This window comes from Pseudorasbora parva, chromosome 25, assembly GCF_024679245.1.
Source record: "Pseudorasbora parva isolate DD20220531a chromosome 25, ASM2467924v1, whole genome shotgun sequence".
NCBI classification, from domain to species: Eukaryota; Metazoa; Chordata; class Actinopteri; order Cypriniformes; family Gobionidae; genus Pseudorasbora; species Pseudorasbora parva.
Window position 1 is genome coordinate 2,487,543 of NC_090196.1, and position 24,221 is coordinate 2,511,763.

At 39.2% G+C, this 24,221-nt stretch overlaps 2 gene segments (V, D, J or C); one reads left to right on the plus strand and one right to left on the minus strand.

Annotated features, from left to right (window-relative positions):
• The first annotated feature begins 163 nt into the window (after positions 1 to 163).
• LOC137065384 (immunoglobulin kappa variable 3-20-like) lies at positions 164 to 1,670 on the plus strand. The segment is given in 2 exon segments: positions 164 to 249; positions 347 to 1,670. Coding segments are annotated over 2 exon segments (375 nt in total).
• Positions 1,671 to 12,057: 10,387 nt separating this feature from the next.
• On the minus strand, positions 12,058 to 14,897 carry LOC137064373 (immunoglobulin lambda constant 7-like). The segment is given in 4 exon segments: positions 12,058 to 12,380; positions 13,500 to 13,548; positions 14,453 to 14,525; positions 14,800 to 14,897. Coding segments are annotated over 4 exon segments (543 nt in total).
• Between the last annotated feature and the right edge of the window lie 9,324 nt (positions 14,898 to 24,221).

The following is a 24,221-nucleotide window of genomic DNA, read 5'->3' on the forward strand; positions in this document are numbered from 1 at the left end:
AGAATGGAAATGATCATTGTGTAACTCTAGTGTGTGTGAGTGTGTTCTGAGCACAAGCTGTTGTAAATCCTGCCCACTTCTTTGCATTGTCAGCACATGCTTCAGTCTGAGAGTGTTTATAGTGCTGTGAGTTTAACACTTCATGACTGAGAGCAGAACAGAACACAATCTTCATCATCACACAAGACACAAGAACAACAATGAACACCATCATCATCTTCATCTGGACCATTTCACTCTTTATTCAAGGTGAGACAAACATGTTGACTCTGGTTTTGGTGTTCTTGTAAAAGTATATGATGATAGTAGTTTTAAACACTGATTTATTTACTTTTCTCTTCTTCAGGATCCAGAGGAGTCACTCTGACTCAACCTGAAGTTAAAACTGTCCAACAGGGTCAAACAGCTTCAATAGAGTGTCATATAGATGTAGGAATATACGGCGGCTACTTAGCTTGGTATCAGCAGAAACCTGGAGAAGCTCCTAAACTCCTGATTTATTGGATAAACAGCCGTTATACAGGAACTCCATCTAGATTCAGTGGCAGTGGAACAGCAAATACTGGACGAGATTTCACTCTGACCATCAGTGGAGTCCAGACTGAAGATACAGGAGATTATTACTGTCAGAGTGCACACTACATCAACAGTCAGTATGTGTTCACACAGTGATAAAGAGTCGTACAAAAACCTGTGTCAGTCAGACGTCACAGTGACTGCACTGATACAGCTGAGAGATACTGCAGCTGCTGATGGACCATCACACACAACACAATGTGTAGCAAAGTGTCTAAAGACTTTAAAGGTAAATGTAATATATAAGATGTTTTATGCTAGAATGCATTACCCATGTGGTACCTGCCAATCAGTACCGTCTTTTTAGTCAGACTATGCCACCCCTGATGATGGGCAGGAGGGATCCACAAATCTTTCAGTGAATAAAGTGTGGCTAACTCAGTTTTTCCCCACACAGGGACAGTCAACAAGAGGCAGATATGAAAAAGTATCACAATTTATTACACTTGGGTATAAACAGATGTAACAGGTTGTTAAGAACGGATCTTAAAAATACTGCAATAGACTGGTGGAGTTTTCCTCAGTCTAAGAAGGTCAGATCAGCCGATGCAAAACCCCGGCTCCGGAGGTCCCTGGAGAGACAGAAACAGGAGACAGCAACCCCACACCAGTCGAAACATGCAACACAGCAAGCACTACACACGTAATATCTTTAGAAGCCACTACAAAATATCACACCGTGTTGTAGCTACAAGTACACACCAATACAGTGGTATCTCTCCCAGTGTGGTCCCCTGACGGGAAGGGGCAAAGCATCAGTGTTTCATTATAAACTGATGAACATGAACAAACCTCACACACAATTACTTAAATTTTAATTTGCTGAGAGTCATGAAAATTTAGAAATTGAAACATTAAAAGCAGATCACGTTACAGTAAGGATGTGTTTGTGAAGGACAATGTACTGTTTATCTGTTTCATATCCTCTTCTTTATTTTTCTAAATAATAATAATTAATAATAATAATTCTTATTTTTAGTCTGCACGCTCCCATTGGCCAGACATGGCTCCATCTTCATGGGCTAAAACACATGAATGAGCCTGTGACTAATGTGAAAAGTTATCATTATCATTAGTACACAACACATTATCATGATTTGGGGTGGCTCTTATAATGAATTGTTACAATTTTATGATCACTTGAACAACAATGATAGGAATATAAAATTGAGCATGGAACATTCCAAAACGGCGATTAACTCTTCAGATCTAACCATTTCTATTGGCAAAGATGGGAAACTCCATACTACTGTATATCGTAAAACAACAGATAGGAACACTATGTTGAAAGCAGATCGTTTCCATCCAAATTGGCTAAAAAATAATATACCTTTTGGCCAGTTCCAATGTCTTAGACGGATTTGTGAAACCGATAATGAATATGAAGTGCCAGCTAAAATCCTGTCCAATCGATTTTTAGAAAGGGGCTATCACAGAAATTGTACAAAATGTTTATAAGAAAGCCGAGTGTATTTCTAGACCAGAGCTATTCGAGAAGAAGACAAAACGATCCTGTTCACATAATCAGGCTTTTTTTGTGACAGCATATAGCTCTTTAGCCAATCCCATAAAAAGGAGTATACACTCAAATTGGATTCTCATTAAAAGTGATCCTGTTCTTAGAGAAGTGTTTTCTGCATCTCCAAAAATTAGTTTCAAGAGGGCTCCAACTCTACGAGATAGGCTAGTATCTAGTCATCTTCCTGCTCAAAAACAGACCACTTGGCTTGACAGACAATTAAAAGGTACTTATAAATGTGGGTCTTGTAACCATTGTTCTAACATTAAAGATGGCAAATAATTCTGTAATTTTAAGACAGACAAGAGGTATAACATAAAGACATTCGTTAATTGCAACCCCACTCTTGTGGTATACAGGTTATCATGCCAATGTGATGTTTTTATGTAGGCCGGACCAAGAGACGTCTCAAAGACAGAGTATCGGAGCATAAAAATGCCATTAGAAAAGCTCATTTAGATTAGCCTATGGCAAAACATTTTCAAAATGTGCACAATAGTAATCCAGAAGGACTAATGGGTTTAGAAATGATCAAAAAGAGCATTCGGGGTGGTGACCGATTACAATTACTTTTACAGAGAGAAACATTTTATATATATATGAGTTACAGGCCACAATACACCCTGGTTTGAATGAAGAAATAGATTTCAGCTCCTTTTTATGATCTGCCTTTCGTTGCTATGTAACCTCCTAGTGGACCTTCTCTGCATGTGCATGTGATTTGTCATTCAGGTGTTTCTGATCAGCATCTATAAAAGAGTAAATTGTTTGATTGTAATACATACCCTGAAGAAGGCTGTTTGGGCCGCTACGCGTGGGTTGGTTTTTTCTCCCATGGCTTTTATACTTTCTATCATGAAATAGTCAGTTTAATAAAGGCTTTTTATAATTTTCTAAAGAAGAGTGCCTTGGATTTCCTTCTACATTATCAAGCTTCTTCAGTTGTCATCAGTACTCACACGTATTGAGCAACATGTTGTCCTCAATGGGCTGCAGCTTCCTTGGTGTAGTAGGGAAGGGTGGTAGCTTAACGCCTATACAGAGGAAATAATGTAAGACTAAGAATATCCATCTCCAAAAATATATAATCTTAAAGAATCTGATTCATTTAGAAACTGGAATTGTAAATTAATTAAGTGAAAACATTACCCCTGACACTCTCGTCCGAATCTGTTAATTCTGCAAACATTATTCATAGACATTGATGTCTCAAATTTCAGGCCCAATTTGAACCAATTTTATATTTCAAATGTATAACGTATTTGAGAATGAGAAACACATCATTTCTAACAAAACCCTTTTTTAGTGCGCTTCCTCGTCGATCTAATCTCCTCATCGTTCTCCTCCTCTGCCTGACTGGTCGGGTTTAGGTGTCACATTCAACACAAAATATTTCCACATGGTCATTTATTTCATTTTCTATTCATCTACGCAAAATTTTCCTGAAGTAATTTTTATATTGATTTATGTGAATGTCACCCAGTCATTCTGGGGGTTAATTTTGTCCTTTATAGCTTTGTTCTGTTTTTGTAATGCTCATTTTATGTGGCCATTGTTACATGTATGGTCTGTTTCGGTTGTGTTTTTCTCCCTGTGGTTCTTGCTTTGAGTTCTCACATGTTCCTTTGTTCTCTGTTTCCCGCCACTTGTCTGTTCCCATAGTTACCCTCATCAGTTTAGTTCCTGTCAGCTGTGTTTAGTTAATTGTCATCGTTGTCACCTGTCCCCCTCCTGTAGTTAGTCATCAATGACTACATTTACATGGACAACAATACTCCGATATTAATCTGATTAAGACAATACTCTGATTAAGAGGCTACCATGTAGACAGCGATTTCTAATTACCTTAATCTGATTAAAGTCATAATCTAACTACACATAAATCGGATTATGTTTTTTGTTTAGTTTCATATCATCAATGAATGACGCGTTCTGTGACGGTGAGCTGCATTACACGCGGGACTGAAATGCTGGCTACAAAGAAATCTCTAGCTCTCGTTTTGGTCATAGTTTGTCTTGAAAAACCGAGATATTTGACGGTCGTCGTAGGAGAAGTCACACTGCAGGATTGTGTGCCAAATCTTCTGACACTGCCAGAATTTCGTGTGAGGTAAAATTTGATCGCAGCGCTCATTAATCGGCTGCCGGTGAACATGTTAAACTAACGATCAAAGACGTCAGAGTTTAGCCTCGGATCAGAGGAATCTTTTAGGATCTTTTAGGATTTGCTAAATTTGTCTCAGACGGCCAAATCGTGGGCAAAAACGCACAGTGTGCATCTGGCTTTAGTCGCATTATCGGAGAGCATTATAGACATGTACACACCTTAATCTAACTATTAATGTTGTGTCGGAGATTTCGCCGCATTTTGTGACAGGACATAACGTTACACACACCAGGGAAGTGCAGAGGGGAGGCTTTGTGGGTTCGAGCCTCTGCCCTTTTTGAAAATTAATCAAAAGTGCCCCTCTCAGCAATCATCGATAATATTGTGGCCAATAAAACAGAATTGGAATTATAATTAATATAACAACGTCTACAAACCAGTAACAAATGGCGGAAAAGTCCCGTTTATCTTTTATGTATCTGTCAGTCTGAAATATAAAACTATAACGCGTCTCTATGGGCGGTGTGTGTTTTACTTGACTGTTCATTGTGAACACTGCGTCCTCTCTCTATATTTTTATTTTTGTTGTAATTATTATGCTGATTGTAAAAGTAAAATACAATAATTTTGTATCTGTAATCGCGAACCAGATGGGTTATTCAGTGAACGCCTGTGGCTCGACGGCAGGAAAAACAATCCAAACAGTCACGAGTTTTTAACCTTTTTCATCATTAATCAAAGCTATTATTATAAATGTAGGCGGTCAATAAGGAGGAAAGAGGGGCAGTGTCTCTTCAAAAGAACAGAAAGAGACAATACATAATATTACAAAAATAAATCAACGTAAATGTATATAAAACATTATAAAAACGAGTGATTTTATACTTCTTAATGTAAAGTAACCCTGTCCAACAGCGACACCCGCAGGTGAAGTTACAGCGGGTTTCCTGAGCCCATTAAATTAACAGACCTGCCAAAGTCACGCTATGATTGGATGTTGGAGAACGTAGCGTGGCATGGGGACGTAATGACGTGCCATAATCGATCTATGTTCTATCACATGTAAAACGGGAACATGAACGGAGTACTCTAAAAGCAACTCATGTAAACACCTTAATCAGAATATTGTCTTATTTAGAATAAGGTCAATAATTCGATTACTGCTGTCCATGGAAACGTAGTCAGTGTTGGTATTTAGTTCTCCCCTGTTCAGTCACTCTTTGTCCGCTCTTATGTTACGTTACTCTAGGTTTAGTTACACGTTATATTATGGTGGGTGATGTTATGTTCTAAGTCTTTTTTAAATAAAGCCCGTTTTGTTGAAGTCCTGGATCTCCTCATCTCTGCTGCATCCAACACCCATGGGCGTAGATTACGCGGGGGACGCGGGGGACGTGTCCCCCTCACTTTTAATAAAATGTATTTTCGTCCCCCGCACTTTTACTGGGTCTCACCGATCCTAGTCGACCCACTCCGAGCAGGATTCGAACCGGTGTTACCCTGTGCGGGGGCGGACAAGGTAACAGGAACGCTAAAAACAGCTTTCTTTAATCTCGGTTGATAGCGCGCTTATTGGGGTCACGGGCAAGTGTATTTACATAGAAACCAATGTGAATACATCAAGATTTAAATTCAGAGACAAAAAAATATCTATGCATGACCTGTAATTTTTTCCGAATCTTAATATGAGGAGGGCGCTCTCACAGAAAGTCCAAAAGTGGATTCGCAATACCCTGTCAAGCTGGAGCTGCAGCTGAAGGAAAACAATCGTTATGAGTGATGAAACGTGACGACGTCAATCAGACGAGTGCGACAATATATGCTTTATGTGTGTTTTTTAAGTCATCTCAATGTAGGCTATTTATTGACAATAAAGTATCATATGAATAATGCAGCTTTTTTTAATGTTTAGTAGGCCCTATTCTGCTCACCACGGCTGCATTTATGTAATCGAAAATAGTTAAAACAGTAATATTTTGAACATTATTACAAATTAAAACCGCTTTTTTTCCCTATGTGAATATATAGTAATTTATTCCTGTGATTAAAGCTGAATTTATCATCATTACTCCAGTCTTCAGTGTCACATGATCCTTCATTAATCATTCTCAGATGAGGATTTCATAATCAAGAAACATTTATGATTATTATCTGTGTTGAAAACAGTTCCCAAAATGTTGTGGAAACCATGATAGCCTACATGTTATTTTTCAGGATTCTTTAATGAATAGAAAGTTCAATGGACAGCATTTATTTGCATTTATTAAATAAATTATCTAATTTGTAATATTAAAAATATCACTTGTGATCAATTTAATGCATGTCTGATCAATAAAAGTATTAATTTCTCTCTTTTTTAATTTTACCACAAATGTTTAGAAAATTAAGCATCACCATGAGCAGCACAACTGATAATAATCCTAAATGTGTGTTGATCATCAGATCCTCATCTGAGAATGATTAGTGAAGGATCATTGAAGACTGGAGTAATGATGATAAATTCAGCTTTGATCACAGGAATAAATCACACTTTACTATATATTCACATAGAGAACAGATGAGTTACATCAGAATATATATATTTTTTTACATTGCATAAAATCTATGGAGTCTTAATGCAGAAGTGTTTGTAGTATATAAACCAATCATAAAATTGGCACAAAAAAAAGGAGAATAGGAGAATAATATTATAGATATTAATTATTGGTTATTGTTCAGCAGTGTATTTGATATCTTGCCCAATTAAAAGCAAGAGATGCGATAAATTATATTGGTCAAAAAAAAAAAAAAATATGGTATACAACATTTCTGTCCCCCTGTTACGACCCAAAATAGGGACCAACATTAGAGCCATTCATAAAGGGGTATAAACCCAAATCACAAAGGCCATGGTAGTAAAAAGAAAGATTTATTTACAACAAATTAACAAAAACAAACAAACATATAAAACTTAAAGTAAGGACTGGTGAGCTAAACTAATCTAAACTACAACTCAGAGTTAATTCTTTCCTAACTCCCGAGAAACACAAAAGAAAATACATAAACAAATCTTCCGGGTCAGCTTCCTTACCTATGCTTTCCCACTAACCTAACATAACTAAACAAACAAAAACTCACCATCCTGTACAAAAGAAACCAGAAACACAACAGGTTTCCAGAGGTAGGCTTCCCCCCCCTCCTCCAAACTGAAGTTTCACCAGCAGCTCTTAAGTAGGCAGAGGCCTCAGGTGTTAGGCATAATCAGGCTCCACCCCCATCCAATTGGCAGCTATTCTCAGACAGGAAAGAAAACAAGAGAAAGAGTAGGGGCTCGTAACACCCCCACACATAAAACATTAAATATAATTAAAATAATTATTTTAATGAAGTCAGTACTCACCATCTATGATGAAACAAAACATTCAAATATCCTAAAATGAGATTGCACAGCTCCAATTCATGCAAGCTCTTACCAGAATTGTCCAAGTCAGTGCTCACTGACCTAACCCATACCGAAGGAAAGGCTGGTAGTCCTCTAAAGAACAGTTCTCCATTCCAGCACTCAGAAAGCGCTTAAGAATCATAGAAGTGTTCACAAAAACAGTAGGCTTAGCTCTGGCATTTCTATGAAGTGCCAAACTCTGCCATAATATAACGATTTATAATAAGAGCAAAATGGCTTATGCATGATCGCAAACTCACTTAGCTTATCTGCTGCTTACTTGGCTAAAAGGGTCAAGTTCATTTCAAAATGCTTATCAAAAATGAACACTAGACTTCTGTACCCAAAAGTATGTTTAAGAATCAGCTAAAACAGAAGCTTTGTCAACTAAAAATCACCTTCGGTTGACTCAAGAAGGTTATCAAAGCATCAAGGAGGTCCAAGCAGAGCAAAGTTGGTAGCACTTTGAGGTACACACGAAAAATCAAATAGCCTCCCTTTCAAATGCAAACTCTGGTTTGCGCATTAACCTCGATTGTTACTCCTACATTACAGTTCAAAGTTCCATTACATATGAAGATCTCAGCATCTTATTCTCTAGAAAAAAAAAATCAAGCTGAATTAAAATACAGCCTGCGAGATCTTTTAAAGAGCATCACTGGAGAACAGTTCCTAAGCCACTAACAGACACATTTTGTTGTCTCACGGCATTTGAATCTGCCACAAACGATCTCCATTTCTGAATTCACACATTGAAACCCAGGGTTTCTACAGCGATTTAGCTGTTCTAATGAAGGAGTCTAAACAAACTTCTCCAAATCAAAATTCTCCATCACAAATGTCACCTGACAAAACAGAAGCACTAACAAAGCCTACTGCAAAATACAATTAGGCAAATCCAGAAACTCTACCCCATAAACAAAACCAATGGCCGAAAAAAAGAAAAAAAAAAACGATTACACAAAAGAATGGCAAAGACAAGTGGTCAAATTAAGCACCAGTTAAACTGCCAAAACCAAAAGGGAACAAATGCTACAAAAAAGACACAAGTAGCAATGCATTAAACACAAAGCATGCTACCGAAGAGACACGTAGCGATGCATTAAACACAAAGCATGCTACCGAAGAGACACGTAGCGATGCATTAAACACAAAGCATGCTACCGAAGAGACACGTAGCGATGCATTAAACACGCATGCTACAGGAAACAAGTAGCATTGGATTCAAAAGCACTTCGTTAAAACAAGTTACAAGAACTAAAGTAGCATTGCAAACAAAGGCAGTTAAGATCGATCCCGGACGAGCCCCCAATTTATGTTACGACCCAAAATAGGGACCAACATTAGAGCCATTCATAAAGGGGTATAAACCCAAATCACAAAGGCCATGGTAGTAAAAAGAAAGATTTATTTACAACAAATTAACAAAAACAAACAAACATATAAAACTTAAAGTAAGGACTGGTGAGCTAAACTAATCTAAACTACAACTCAGAGTTAATTCTTTCCTAACTCCCGAGAAACACAAAAGAAAATACATAAACAAATCTTCCGGGTCAGCTTCCTTACCTATGCTTTCCCACTAACCTAACATAACTAAACAAACAAAAACTCACCATCCTGTACAAAAGAAACCAGAAACACAACAGGTTTCCAGAGGTAGGCTTCCCCCCCCTCCTCCAAACTGAAGTTTCACCAGCAGCTCTTAAGTAGGCAGAGGCCTCAGGTGTTAGGCATAATCAGGCTCCACCCCCATCCAATTGGCAGCTATTCTCAGACAGGAAAGAAAACAAGAGAAAGAGTAGGGGCTCGTAACACCCCCTCACTTCTGAAAAGATGGCTACGCCCCTGGGTAGAAAACTGTACATTTCTTGTCTATAACCACCCACTGCAACTTATACCAACGACGGAAATAAGCGCAGTTACAATAGCACAATATGTGGGAGAGCGTTGCTTTAATGTGACTATATTGTATTGCAATAGGGAGCACTTCAAAGTCAATACCAAACCAAAACTAGTTAGCAAATCATTTATAATTGAAAGAATTTAATGACAAAATCCGGTTATGGTTACACTTAAAATAGTTACAAAATAGATGAATGAGATGATAAAACTTATACCATTAATCATACCCAGCATGTGTAGAATGTTACCTGAGAGAGAGAGAGAGATAGAAAGATAGAAAGAGAAAGAAAAAAAGAGAGCAAAGAGAAGAGCCAAAGAAGGCCCTAGAAGAGACAGCCAGAGAAAAAGACAGCGTCGGAGGAAAGAGACCCCCAGAGAAAAAGAAAAGAGACCCCGAGCAACAGTTGTAATCTTCTTTTATCTATCCCTTGACCATGTGACTGAAACCCTGAGACATTCAAACTGACCAGTCAGACCAGACTTCCCCCGCTGTACTACAGGTGTGGCACCATTTGGCCTACAGGCCCTCAACATCTCTTTGTCTTTAGGAATCCCAAACAGCCCCACTGATAGAGAGGGGGGTGAAACACAGTAAAACAAATGTCTTTGTTCAAAGAAAAATATCAAATATCTTTGATTATTTTGGATTCTTTCAACATACATGATGGGCTAATTATATTTTTAACTCGAGTCAAACCAGTTCATTTACGTTACCACATTAAGCACATTTTTATGTCAACATTTTTTCAGTGTATTTTTAGTTTTTTTGTTGAGCAAAATAAAATCTAATAAACTGATTTTAAGTGACAAACAATTTAATTTCATAGAATCAACTTTACACCAACAAACAGAATCAAGACCGTTGGTGAGGACAGCTGAAAGTAGGACATTTTCACTCAGGTTTCCAGATAAAAAAGAAAGTTTAGCACATCTGTAAAGTTGCCACCCAATAAAACGAAATAATCCCCATATCTATGCCATTCGTTTTGAGCTGATTTGGTGTTCGAGATATTGAGCATTATTTTTTTGTACCGGTGACATAATTCTCCAAACAAACGTTAAAACAAACACTGTAACTGTTTTCCTTCCACAGATAATGCAAATATAATATAATTCAGAGCTGTGACGTCACTCTCCACTCCACTTCACCTAAATCACACGAAACCGGAGCCATTAGTTTGTGCTCGATTTGTGTCGTTAAAACAAGCATTGGAACTAAGACATCTTCTTCAATATAACGAAGGCTTCCAGTTCCGGCTCACACAGAGAAAGCCGCTCTCGTCTAAGCTCCGCTAACCCTCCAAATAATTTAGCAATAAATTAATCTGAAACTCGACTTTTAGTCCTTTAAAGTTATTTAGTAGCAAGTAGAGAATTCACGAAAACAGCAGCAATGCCAAAACATTTGATAAAAGACAGCAGGCATCATGAGGAGGCCGACGAAAAGAGCAAGACCTCGAGCAACACAGCGGGGGAACCGAAATTAACGGCGCTAATGATAGCTCAACCTCTCCGACCACTCAAGACATCATGGACGCCATAACAGCTTTAAACGCTTCATTTAGCAAAATATTTGACACGTTCATGCAAACATTATCAGAGATATGATCCACACTTTAATGCATCATAGATTTGTTTACTTTCCATGCCATGAATTTCACATAAAAATATAATAACTTAATATGGTTTAAGAGCCTACAAATAGTTTTAACAATTGTTTCACTGTTGAGACATCAACTGACCTCATTTCAACCAAATTTCAATGTTGAAGGTCAATCATGTGCCGGCTGGGTAATAACACTATATCATTACAATCAACATCAATCTGTGTTTCTGAAGAGAATGAGTCAGTGTTTTAATATGATCATCATGTTTTAGGTGTAATATATGATCCCTGTCAATCAAACTGAACAGACTGCATTCAGTCACTTCTGCTGTCTGGACGAGATGCTTTCCATTTGACCACAGAAAGATTTACATTCTTACACAATTACTGTCACAACGGCTGATTCTTGATTTGAGATCATGTTTTTAATGAAGGATTTATATTATATTTTTATATATATTAAAGTTCAGCCCCTTCTGTAAATGTAAATGTGTAGCAGAAGTGAAAGTGGTCTGTTCCAGTCCAGATCCTGTAACCAATCAAAGAGTGAGACTGAAAATCCCATTTGCATTGTCAGGGTGGAGTGATTGTGATCCTCTCAGAATAGAGCAGCTCTGTCTCCAGAGACCATGTTCAAACCCCAAGAGCTTTATTTGACATTTACTGCTACATCAACCTTCTGAAAAGCACCTGCATCTTCATCTGTTAGTTGAATGATGTTGTCAGACACAAAGTGAACTTGTTGAGAAGCTTTATTGAATGTTGCAGCAAACACAGCAGATTGAAAGATCACACAGTGCTTTGACACACGCGAGCTCTCTTTCAGTATTGAGTTGTAAATCACTACAGCTGCAGCACTAGACTCATGTGAATCCTGCCTGACACAGGACACTCAGATACGGCTCATCTTCAGGAGAGAAACATCAGCACTCAGAGCTCTTGTGGAACGAGACCTCATGAGGAGGAGCTCCATCATGTGTTACTCTGCAGACGTACACCTCTCCCTCTTCCCAGCGTGCTTTGCTGAGGGTCAGGACGCTACTGCGGCTGTAGCGGCCATCGTCCTGCTGGCTCTCTGCGCTGGTCAGAACCCCCTCGGTGACCTCTGACCCGTCCAGTGTCCAGCTCACCAGCGCCCCCTGTGGAGAGTAAGAGCTGAGCAGGCAGAGCAGTGCGGCTGAGTCTCCAGAGATCTGCAGAGAAGAGGGCGGCAGCAGAGACACTGAGGGCTTCACTGTGGGACCAGCTGCAGGAGACAAACACAACACATTCACAAACACAAAGAACACACACTGCACTTTCATTCACAGCATTTCAACAGCAGGACAAATCACACTCACAATCTGATCCTTCATGTCCTTCAACATCACTACAGCTGATATATATATATATATATACAATATACAAACGACACAATCACTATATACATTTACATCAAACCTCATCAATCAAACTGAACATTGTAATACACCGACTGATTTCATTACAGCAGTTTTTAACTCACAACATAAAGTTCTTACATTTTACTGAGATATTCAACTCAATTTCAAACAGAATTAAAAGTCACACATAAATTGTGTTTGTATTATAAAGCACTGAATTATAATCACAACATGAGCAAAAGAGATTCAGTATCATTGACTGAACGACAGAAAGTACAACATTTACATTCTGATGTCAAATCTCTTTTCTCCATGTATGATATCTACAATAAAAGATGAACTATATATGAACTCAGTGTAGAAATAAATGAAGGAAAACAAACCTGTAATAAACTCAATAAACTCATAGTGAGACGCTTTATGGAAATATGTTTAGATTTTGTTGTTGAAAGGAATAATGCCGTTCTTCTGAATGTATAAACATGACAATATCATTGATTCAGATTAAATAATTATTACACAATATCAGAAACACTTAAAGCCTTTACACACAATGCATTATAAAAGTATTTAATGCATTAATTATGAATTGTTATTCACATTATAATGCGTGTATGATCTCATGAATAATTGTAACCACAGTTATAACACATTATAATATTATCTATTCATTGTTACACCTTTAGAAATTATAATACATTAAAACTCACGACAAACAACCAATTTCAGACGCAACAAGGAATTTGCAAATATTATAATGCATTTTAATTTTGGCTACAATTATTTATGAAAAGATATAAGGCATTATAATCTCCATTATGAATATCTTTATAATGCATTATACATAAAGGCTTCAAGTAAAGTTTCAGCACAATATCTAATAATCATTATCATTAATAAATGTTGTTCTTGTTTCGACTGTAAAACACTTTCTGAAATCTAAACTGTATTTTTTTATTCGGTAATTAAATAGACAGACTTACCGATCACCAGTTTGGTTCCTCCACCGAATGTCCACCACAGTGATACAATCTAATGAAACGCTCGTACAAAAACCTCTATTCCACTCGAGTGAACACACACTCCAGCAGAGACAGAGAAACAACACTTCAACACACTGATATTAGAAGCTCCTCAGCTCTTCTCAACACTCACTCATTCAGATTGACTCAATGATTTCTGATATAACACTGTTTAAAGAAATATATTTGATGAGCTGTGACCTCTGAGGTGACCTTTGACCTCTTTGATCATGGATGATGTTGTGGAGTTTCTCATAATGATGCTTCTGTTCTTCATATGCAGCTCAATCTTCAGGATTGACAGAAAAACCTGCAGCTTCAGACTTCAATCTTCAGTGAAAATCTGCTCAAATCATGAGTTTATTGAATATTATAGCCAAAGTCAATAGAAAGTGTCAACAATGGAAATAGAAAAGGTATTTTGCATGTTCTCCACAGTCAAGCATGTTTTCATATTCAAGGTCTGTTCTAAAAGTATCTGGACTGGTTATGAATCTCCACACAAGATCATGAAACGTGAACAAGCTCTAATATGTCTCCATCTTTAACAGCCTGTTTCTTCTCCATCTGATGATTTCAGACACACATGAGGCTTCATGATAGATGGAGTGACACCATGAACTCTGATTAGAGATTCACAATCAGTCCTGATACTTTCTGAACAGACTCATGATTCATGATCTGACTTTAGTGATGGCGGTTCATCTAGTGGAAGTGTAGCAGTGATGATGGTCACATGACTGAATATGGACACAGAGATGGACGTTCATCTGCACATCCTCAGTGTCTCAGGAGTCACAATACAAATAAAACTACTGAACTAACTCAAATAACATTAGTCAGAATGGAAATGATCATTGTGTAACTCTAGTGTGTGTGAGTGTGTTCTGAGCACAAGCTGTTGTAAATCCTGCCCACTTCTTTGCATTGTCAGCACATGCTTCAGTCTGAGAGTGTTTATAGTGCTGTGAGTTTAACACTTCATGACTGAGAGCAGAACAGAACACAATCTTCATCATCACACAAGACACAAGAACAACAATGAACACCATCATCATCTTCATCTGGACATTGCTCTGTATATCAGGTATATAGAGAAACACTGATTGGTTGGTTAATATTTTATAAATATAGCACAAATATTTATATTTCTATTTATTATTCAGTTGTTTATTTGTTTGTTTATTTGAATAGGGAGAAGTATGTCACATAAAAACATGTTACATACTACAACATTTTAGCCAAAGCTAATTCTCAATACCGTCCCGTTGTGTTAATGTTCTTCACATTTGAATCCTCTGCATTTCTCTTCCAGCCTCCGGTGGACAGATCACAGTTACTCAAACTCCTGTAGTTCATTCAGTTTCACCAGGACAGACTGTAGAGATGAGATGCACCGCCAGCACTCCTTTAACAGGCTGCAATCCACCCTGTCTGTCCTGGTACTTACAGAAACCTGGAGAAGCTCCTAAACTCCTCATATATTATACAAGCAGCCTCCAGTCAGGAACTCCATCTAGATTCAGTGGCAGTGGATCTGGCAGTGATTTCACTCTGACCATCAGTGGAGTCCAGACTGAAGATGCAGGAGATTATTACTGTCAGAGTTTACACTGTCCTAGTAGCTGTGATGTGTTCACACAGTGATAAAGAGTCGTACAAAAACCTGTGTCAGTCAGACGTCACAGTGACTGCACTGATACAGCTGAGAGATACTGCAGCTGCTGATGGACCATCACACACAACACAATGGGGGATCAAACCTTTCACACACTTTATTTAGTTATTATGGTGTAAGTAAACATGTAACACAATCTTAAATCTCTTTCTGAGGAGAAAATGTGAGTGGTGAGGATCAGAAAGAGCTTTATTTATCAACTATCCAGTGTAGGAGGAAAGTGCAGACATACAGAGGTATTACACAAAAATGAAATATAACACAATAATAATATTATAAGAAAACAAACAATAGAAAGAAAATATTGAGCTAGTTCTGTCATGAGCCTCTAGATGGCGCCGGTCTTTAACTCGTTTAGAAGCGATCGCATCATCATCTACAAAGCAGCTGATTGGTTAACTGCGTCGGTCTGAAACTAGCAAAACACACTTGTGTCGGGTGTGTGATGAGGCCCAAACAGTGTCTTGTATAAAAAATACATGTAAGTGTAGAAAATAGACATTAATAAATGAAATACTTAAATCATGCAGGTCTGTTCTCACTCATAATCCAGGTCTGTTCTCACTCATAATCCAGGTCTGTTCTCACTCATAATCCAGGTCTGTTCTCACTCATAATCCTGGACTGTTCTCACTCATAATCCAGGACTGTTCTCACTCATAATCCAGGACTGTTCTCACTCATAATCCAGGTCTGTTCTCACTCATAATCCAGGACTGTTCTCACTCATAATCCAGGTCTGTTTTCACTCATAATCCAGGTCTGTTTTCACTCATAATCCAGATCTCTTCTCACTCATAATCCAGGACTGTTCACACTCATAATCCAGGACTGTTCTCACTCATAATCCAGGACTGTTCTCACTCATAATCCAGGACTGTTCTCACTCATAATCCAGATCTGTTCTCACTCATAATCCAGGTCTGTTCTCACTCATTATCCAGGACTGTTCTCACTCATAATCCAGGACTGTTCTCACTCATAATCCAGGACTCTTCTCACTCATAATCCAGGACTCTTCTCACTCATAATCCAGATCTGTTCTCACTCATAATCCAGGTCTGTTCTCACTCATAATCCAGGACTGTTCTCACTCATTATCCAGGACTGTTCTCACTCATAATCCAGGACTGTTCTCACTCATAATCCAGGACTGTTCACACCCATAATCCAGGACTCTTCTCACTCATAATCCAGGACTGTTCTCACTCATTATCCAGGACTGTTCACACCCATAATCCAGGACTGTTCTCACCGATAATCCAGGACTCTTCTCACTCATAATCTAGGACTGTTCTCACTCATAATCCAGGACTCTTCTCACTCATAATCCAGGACTGTTCTCACTCATAATCCTGGACTGTTCTCACTCATAATCCAGGACTGTTCTCACTCATAATCCAGGACTGTTCTCACTCATAATCCAGGACTGTTCTCACTCATAATCCAGGTATGTTCACACTCATAATCCAGGTATGTTCACACTCATAATCCAGGTCTGTTCTCACTCATAATCCAGGTATGTTCACACTCATAATCCAGATCTGTTCTCACTCATAATCCAGGTCTGTTCTCACTCATAATCCAGGACTCTTCTCACTCATAATCCAGATCTGTTCTCACTCATAATCCAGGTCTGTTCTCACTCATTATCCAGGTCTGTTCTCACTCATAATCCAGGACTGTTCTCACTCATAATCCAGGACTGTTCTCACTCATAATCCAGGTCTGTTCTCACTCATTATCCAGGACTGTTCTCACTCATTATCCAGGACTGTTCTCACTCATAATCCAGGACTGTTCTCACTCATAATCCAGGACTGTTCTCACTCATAATCCAGGACTGTTCTCACTCATTATCCAGGACTGTTCTCACTCATAATCCAGGACTGTTCTCACTCATAATCCAGGACTGTTCTCACTCATAATCCAGGTCTGTTCTCACTCATAATCCAGGACTGTTCTCACTCATAATCCAGGACTGTTCTCACTCATAATCCAGGACTGTTCACACCCATAATCCAGGACTCTTCTCACTCATAATCCAGGACTGTTCTCACTCATTATCCAGGACTGTTCACACCCATAATCCAGGACTGTTCTCACTCATAATCCAGGACTGTTCTCACTCATAATCCAGGACTCTTCTCACTCATAATCCAGGACTGTTCTCACTCATAATCCAGGACTGTTCTCACTCATAATCCAGGACTCTTCTCACTCATAATCCAGGACTGTTCTCACTCATAATCCAGGACTGTTCTCACTCATAATCCAGGACTGTTCTCACTCATAATCCAGGACTGTTCTCACTCATAATCCTGGACTGTTCTCACTCATAATCCAGGACTGTTCTCACTCATAATCCAGGTATGTTCACACTCATAATCCAGGTCTGTTCTCACTCATAATCCAGGTCTGTTCACACCCATAATCCAGGTGTGTGTTCTCACTCATAATCCAGGACTGTTCCAAGAGCGTTCAGAGAACATTCAAAAGTAACAATCCCATAATATTACAAATAAAATGTTATGTTCCATTAATGTGCAAATAAAAAAAATTAAATTAAAAAAATTAAATTAAAAACATTTTAAAAACTTTAGATATACAAAGACACTCATATTACTATGAACTGACGACAAGGACTTGAAAGAGCAGCCATCAAGTGTTAGACAGTATTCTAGGTTACTACGTGCAGAGGTTTTTGGTCCAATAATTTAAATCTTTAAAAGTCTGTCATCTTTAACAGCCTGTTTCTTCTCCATCTGATGATTTCAGACACACATGAGGCTTCATGATATATGGAGTGACACCATGAACTCTGATTAGAGATTCACAATCAGTCCTGATACTTTCTGAACAGACTCATGATTCATGATCTGACTTTAGTGATGGCGGTTCATCTAGTGGAAGTGTAGCAGTGATGATGGTCACATGACTGAATATGGACACAGAGATGGACGTTCATCTGCACATCCTCAGTGTCTCAGGAGTCACAATACAAATAAAACTACTGAACTAACTCAAATAACATTAGTCAGAATGGAAATGATCATTGTGTAACTCTAGTGTGTGTGAGTGTGTTCTGAGCACAAGCTGTTGTAAATCCTGCCCACTTCTTTGTGTGGCAGGAGGGATACACATTAGCAGACTACGCCACGAGGGGACTTCCACCCAAAGATTTTGTTATCTTATGTTAACCAGGCACTCAAGTTCATTGATGGATCAGCCAGAGACAGTGGTCCGATAAAAAAACAGTATTTTTATTGTTACTTTAAAACTCAACCGCACACACACACACACGCACTCCAAAACTAAGTCAAACTTCATAGCAACCAAAAATACACAGTACAACACAATAAAATAAAAAAAACAACACAAGCACACAGGGCGGAATCTTACCAGTGGGAGACTAGTAGCTCGAGCAATGAGCATCAAAAAGAAACACCCCAATCACACGTGTCAACCTCACACACGCACTGCAAATGAAACGACCACACTCGGTGAACACAGCACACACCAAGGGACCCACCACCACAAGGGGCACTGCTCCCACTGGCCGCGTCTCCGCACCTGGACAAAAGAAATAAACTTAAAAGTTAAACAAACATACACAAAAATAAACAGTACAATAAATAAATGTCTAATAAACAACTCGTTCTGTAAAGACTAACAGTTAGACAGTAACTCTAAATAAACATTTAAACGGAAGAAACATTATCATAAAACCATCCACAACAATCAATAACGAAACAGAAATGCCCTCTGGATCGAGCACGTCCAGGATTTAGTCAGTGGGCAAATCACAAAGAAAGAAAAATCACAATTAAACTAGTCCTCTGGTATATCAACAGCAGAAAATGACTTCCATACAAGAGTTTAAATAAATGAAACAAACAAATAAAAAAAGAAACTTATAAACAAGTTACAAAAAATAATAAACAAACAAAACAATCAAAGTGGGGCCAGCTAGCCCAGCAACACACTTTGCACTCAACCACTGATTCACAAAAATAACGGGAAGGGTCAAACGGAGTTAAGCAGGCAATAGTATCACACGCCAGCCAACCGCCGGCCACGAACCAACCACGAGTCCGATAATCATAAGTCCCGGGTGAAAACAAGCCAACGTGTATGACGAACGTCCGTACACAAGACGTAACGTTAACAGGAAAACAACCATAAGCAAAGCAGCAGATGTTCCGCGCCGATGTCGCCAACTGGCGGCTGCACCCCGGCTAAATTGCACTCCCTGAAATACACATAAGTTCTACTTGTAAACGTATCCCACAGTAACATTCCACCATCACTCCGTGTAGTCACCTACCTAGGATTACCAGCGTTGAGTCTCGGGCCCCGGCTCTGAATGCCAATTACAGGGTACGCACTCAGCTGGAAAAAAAAGGGCTACTGCAGCACAGGGGATTCTACTACACAAAACATTCCTATAAGCCCAAGTTGCAATGTCAAACGAGTGGATAGAGGAACGGAGCTAATCATACCTGCGGCGCTATGATAGAATAGATAACTGAAGCAGATCTCCGATCGCTAGGCAGGTAAACAGGAACAGTCGCGTGCCGTGACGTCACTTGTCAAAAGAAAAGTCCCGGTTTATAAAGGGACTTGGCCATCGCGGGTGGCTCCCTGTTAACTGCCCAGCGCCACTCACAGCACAGAAAATTAATTACCACTTAGGGTGGCAGAAACCCAACAGCTGCATCCTGCTACATTTGCATTGTCAGCACATGCTTCAGTCTGAGAGTGTTTATAGTGCTGTGAGTTTAACACTTCATGACTGAGAGCAGAACAGAACACAATCTTCATCATCACACAAGACACAAGAACAACAATGAACACCATCATCATCTTCATCTGGACTCTCACTCGGTTTGCTCAAGGTTTGTACTAAAATATTCATAAGGGTTAATAATTCCTTTAAAAATTAAAATACATACAATTTAAAATTTCATTTCTGTTTTCTTTCAGAGTGTAGAGGACAGATCACAGTAACTCAGAGTCCATCAATAACAGCTCAACCAGGACAAGACGTCAGAATAAACTGTAAAACCAGCAGTAGTGTGTACTATAGTAATAGTTACGGTAGTTACTTACACTGGTACTCACAGAAACCTGGAGAAGCTCCTAAACTCCTCATATATCTTGCATCAAGCCGTTATACTGGAACTCCATCTAGATTCAGTGGCAGTGGATCTGGCAGTGATTTCACTCTGACCATCAGTGGAGTCCAGACTGAAGATACAGGAGATTATTACTGTCAGAGTTTACACTATCCAAACAGTCAGTGGGTGTTCACACAGTGATAAAGAGTCGTACAAAAACCTGTGTCAGTCAGACGTCACAGTGACTGCACTGATACAGCTGAGAGATACTGCAGCTGCTGATGGACCATCACACACAACACAATGGGGGATCAAACCTTTCACACACTTTATTTAGTTATTATGATGGAAGTGAACATGTAACACAATCTTATATCCCATAATTAGTCTCTGTTTCAGACTCACTCCCCCTCATACATTCACACAAACACAGCTGCTCACAGACGTGACCTGTTTTCTGAATCCAGCGTATCATTAATAGTTTTGTGGATTGAACTCTTGGAGCTCTTCCTCTCTAACCGAGTCAAGGACGATCTCAGCAGTCCAGAGGCTTCAGACACTGACAGTGTTTCATTATAAACTGATGAACATGAACAAACCTCATCTCTCCATTAGTCCAACTCTTCTACTCATTTCAGAGAATAAAGTGTCAGACAGTGAAACTCATATTTGCATCATCAGGTGATTGTGTTCCTCTCAGAATTAATCCAGTACCTGGCCTGTAGACCCGTTCGCAATTTGGTGCTGGGGGAATTTCTCACTTGAACTGAGTAGGTGGGTCCCTAGACATGAAAAGAGGTGCTCGTCCACCACAGTGCCACAAATTATGTAATGGTCAAATCAAATATGGCCGCTGTAATGGCACCAGTTGCTTTTAGTTCTTCTGTACCACCTTTTGAAGTCAGTCTAAATACAACCAGTATTTGAAACACGAGCAGACAACTGTCTTCTTTTTATATGTTTACTTCCAAACAAACAAAAATATACATAGACATGGTACGCACGGTCAAAAAACTGTGTTGCTTCCAACGTCTCTAACTTCAAACTAACACTACATGCAATCGCTACCGCTATGACGTAGTGATATCTGACTGGAAGCTCAAAATACTGAAATGTTATAGGATATAAAGATTACTAAATCTTGCATTTTAAACCAATACATTTCTTATTAGTTTTCATGAAATGGTTTATATTTATTTATTACTGTTTAAACTAAATTATTATTTCAAGTGAACTAGTCCTTATGTGGCTCTTACATTACCCGGCCCCTAATTGGTTAGGCGGGAGGACTAAGCAATTATAAACTCAAACACTCAGAGCCAAACTAATTTTTAAAAGTCCATAAACTATCAACTTGTTTCTTTTTTCTTCACTCTTCTGACATCGCCTCTTCTAATAAGCACAGTTTGTTTACAGGCCTTTCCAGAGTGTTGGTCTTGGTCTTTATCTTCACTCTTCGTACCGTTCCATTAGAGTCCGGCAACGTTTCAACAACTTTTCCCATGAGCCAAGAGTTCCGTGGGGAAGAACTGTCCACTAGGAGCACAACATCTCCTGTCATGAAGTTTCTTCTTGGCTTTAGCCATTTCTGGCGCTCCTGAAGAAGTGGAAGGTATTCACGTGTCCATCTAGTCCAAAATAAATCCACAAGATACTGAACCTGCTTCCATCTCTTTCTTGTGTACATATCATCTTTGCTGAAAATCCCAGGAGGCATGTTGGGTTGCGATTTCAACAGCAATAAGTGATTGGGTGTTAAAGGTTCTACATCGTTCACATCATCTGAAACAGTGGTAAGCGGCCTACCATTGATGATGCTTTCAACCTCACACATTATTGTCAGAAGAATCATCGTTCACTGCTTGCTCTTTCAAAAGGGAGTTAAGGATTCTTCGCACAGTCCAAATTTGCCTTTCCCAAACCCCACCTTGGTGCGAAGCGGCTGGGCTGTTGAATATCCACTTTATTCCATTTGGTTGCAAGGCCCTTTCAATCCTGTAGTTATCCAGTTGTTGAATGGCTTCTCTCAACTCTCTTTCAGCGGCCACAAAATTTGTGCCATTGTCAGAACGCATGATGGTAACTTGACCTCTCCTACACATAAAGCGACGGATTGCATTAATGCAGGAGTCTGTGTCTAGGCTATCTGCAACTTCTATGTGCACCGCTCTAAGAGTAAGGCAAGTGAACATCACGCCGTACCTTTTGACTGTACTCCGGCCCCGCTTGACATCAAACGGCCCGAAGAAATCAACTCCGGTATTTGTGAAAGGAGGCTTGTCTGGTAAGAGCCTATCTTTAGGCAGGTTTGCCATCTTTTGCTCACCAATCTTTCCATTATTTCTGCGGCACACTGTACATTTGTTGATTATCTTTCGAATTGCAGAATAGGCTTGTGGTATCCAAAACCTGCATCTTAATTGTGCCAAGACATAACTGCGTCCACAGTGTCCTGTCCTTTGGTGTATGTCTCTCAAAATCAGTGTAGCAACTCTGCTGTGCTTTGAAAGAATTACTGGATGTTTAGCATTTTCTGGCAAAGCAGACTTGTTGAGTCTTCCGCCAACTCTTAACGTGCCATCTTGAAGAATCGGATCCAATTTAAACAGCTGACTGCTGCAACTTAGCTGTTTACCCTTCTCCAGTACTTTGATTTCTTCTCCATACTGTTGTCTTTGACTGAATTTTATTATTTCCGATTCTGCGGCAACCAGATCATCCAATGTAAGTGATTTCTTTTCTGTTGCTTTGAAATTTTCCATTTGTTGTTCTAACTTTGAACTTTTCTTTTCAGGGTTCTTTTCAGCTTGTCTGTCCATTCTTGATATGTTCTTTCTTTCCTCTTTCAGTTTCCAAAGATTTTCCTTCACCTTTAAAATCCAGGCCACTGATCTTTTTAATTTATGCCAGTCTGAGTAATAGTTAATCAGTTTTTCGATTGGTTCTATGCTTTCTTCAGCTTTGATCATGTTGACTGTAGCTGCATTCTTGACTTCCGGATCATTTTGAAGGCTTTCTTTCCTTCGCACTGGCTGTTCCAACCAGTCACATTCATTGTTCAGCAAGAAGTCTGGCCCATTGATCCAGGTTCCTCCTCCAACCAAACTCTTAGCTTTCAGTCCCCTGCTTGCTTGATCTGCAGGATTTTCCGTTGTTCTGACGTACTTCCATTGCGATGGCTTGGTTGCTTCTCGGATCAATGAGATTCTGTTCGCAACGAAGGTTTTGAAACGAGCAGTTTCACTGTCAATATATCTGAGCACTGTAGTGCTGTCTGTCCAGAAAATAGATTGTTGCAGTGGAACTTGAAGCTCTTGATGTAACATCTTATCTATTTTAACAGCGACAACTGCTGCGATCAATTCGAGTCTGGGGATGGTGACCAGTTTGAGTGGGGCCACTCTAGACTTTCCCATGAGGAATGCACAACACTTCTCACCTTGACTATTCTCTAGCAGCAGATAAGACACAGTGCCATAAGCGAACTCTGAAGCATCTGAAAAATGATGTAACTGTGCTGCTGCAGTGCCTCCAAAATCTGTAGGCTTCAAGCACCTGCTCACATGGAAAGTAGAGAGATGACGGACATCTTCGATCCATCTTTTCCAATTTTCAGCATGTTTTCCGTCAATGTTCTCGTCCCATCCGTACTGTTCTTTACAAAGATCTTTCAGCAGGAGTTTAGCGGGCAAGATGACCGGAGCCAGAAAGCCAAGGGGGTCGTAGATGGAATTCACAACTGATAAAATGCCTCTTCTGGTCAATGGCTTGTCTTGCAGCTTTATACTGTAGGTGAAATTATCAGTATCGGTGTCCCACTGTACACCGAGCGTCCGCTCAACTGGCAAAGCATCATGTCTTAAATCTAGGTTTTTCACTTCGCTA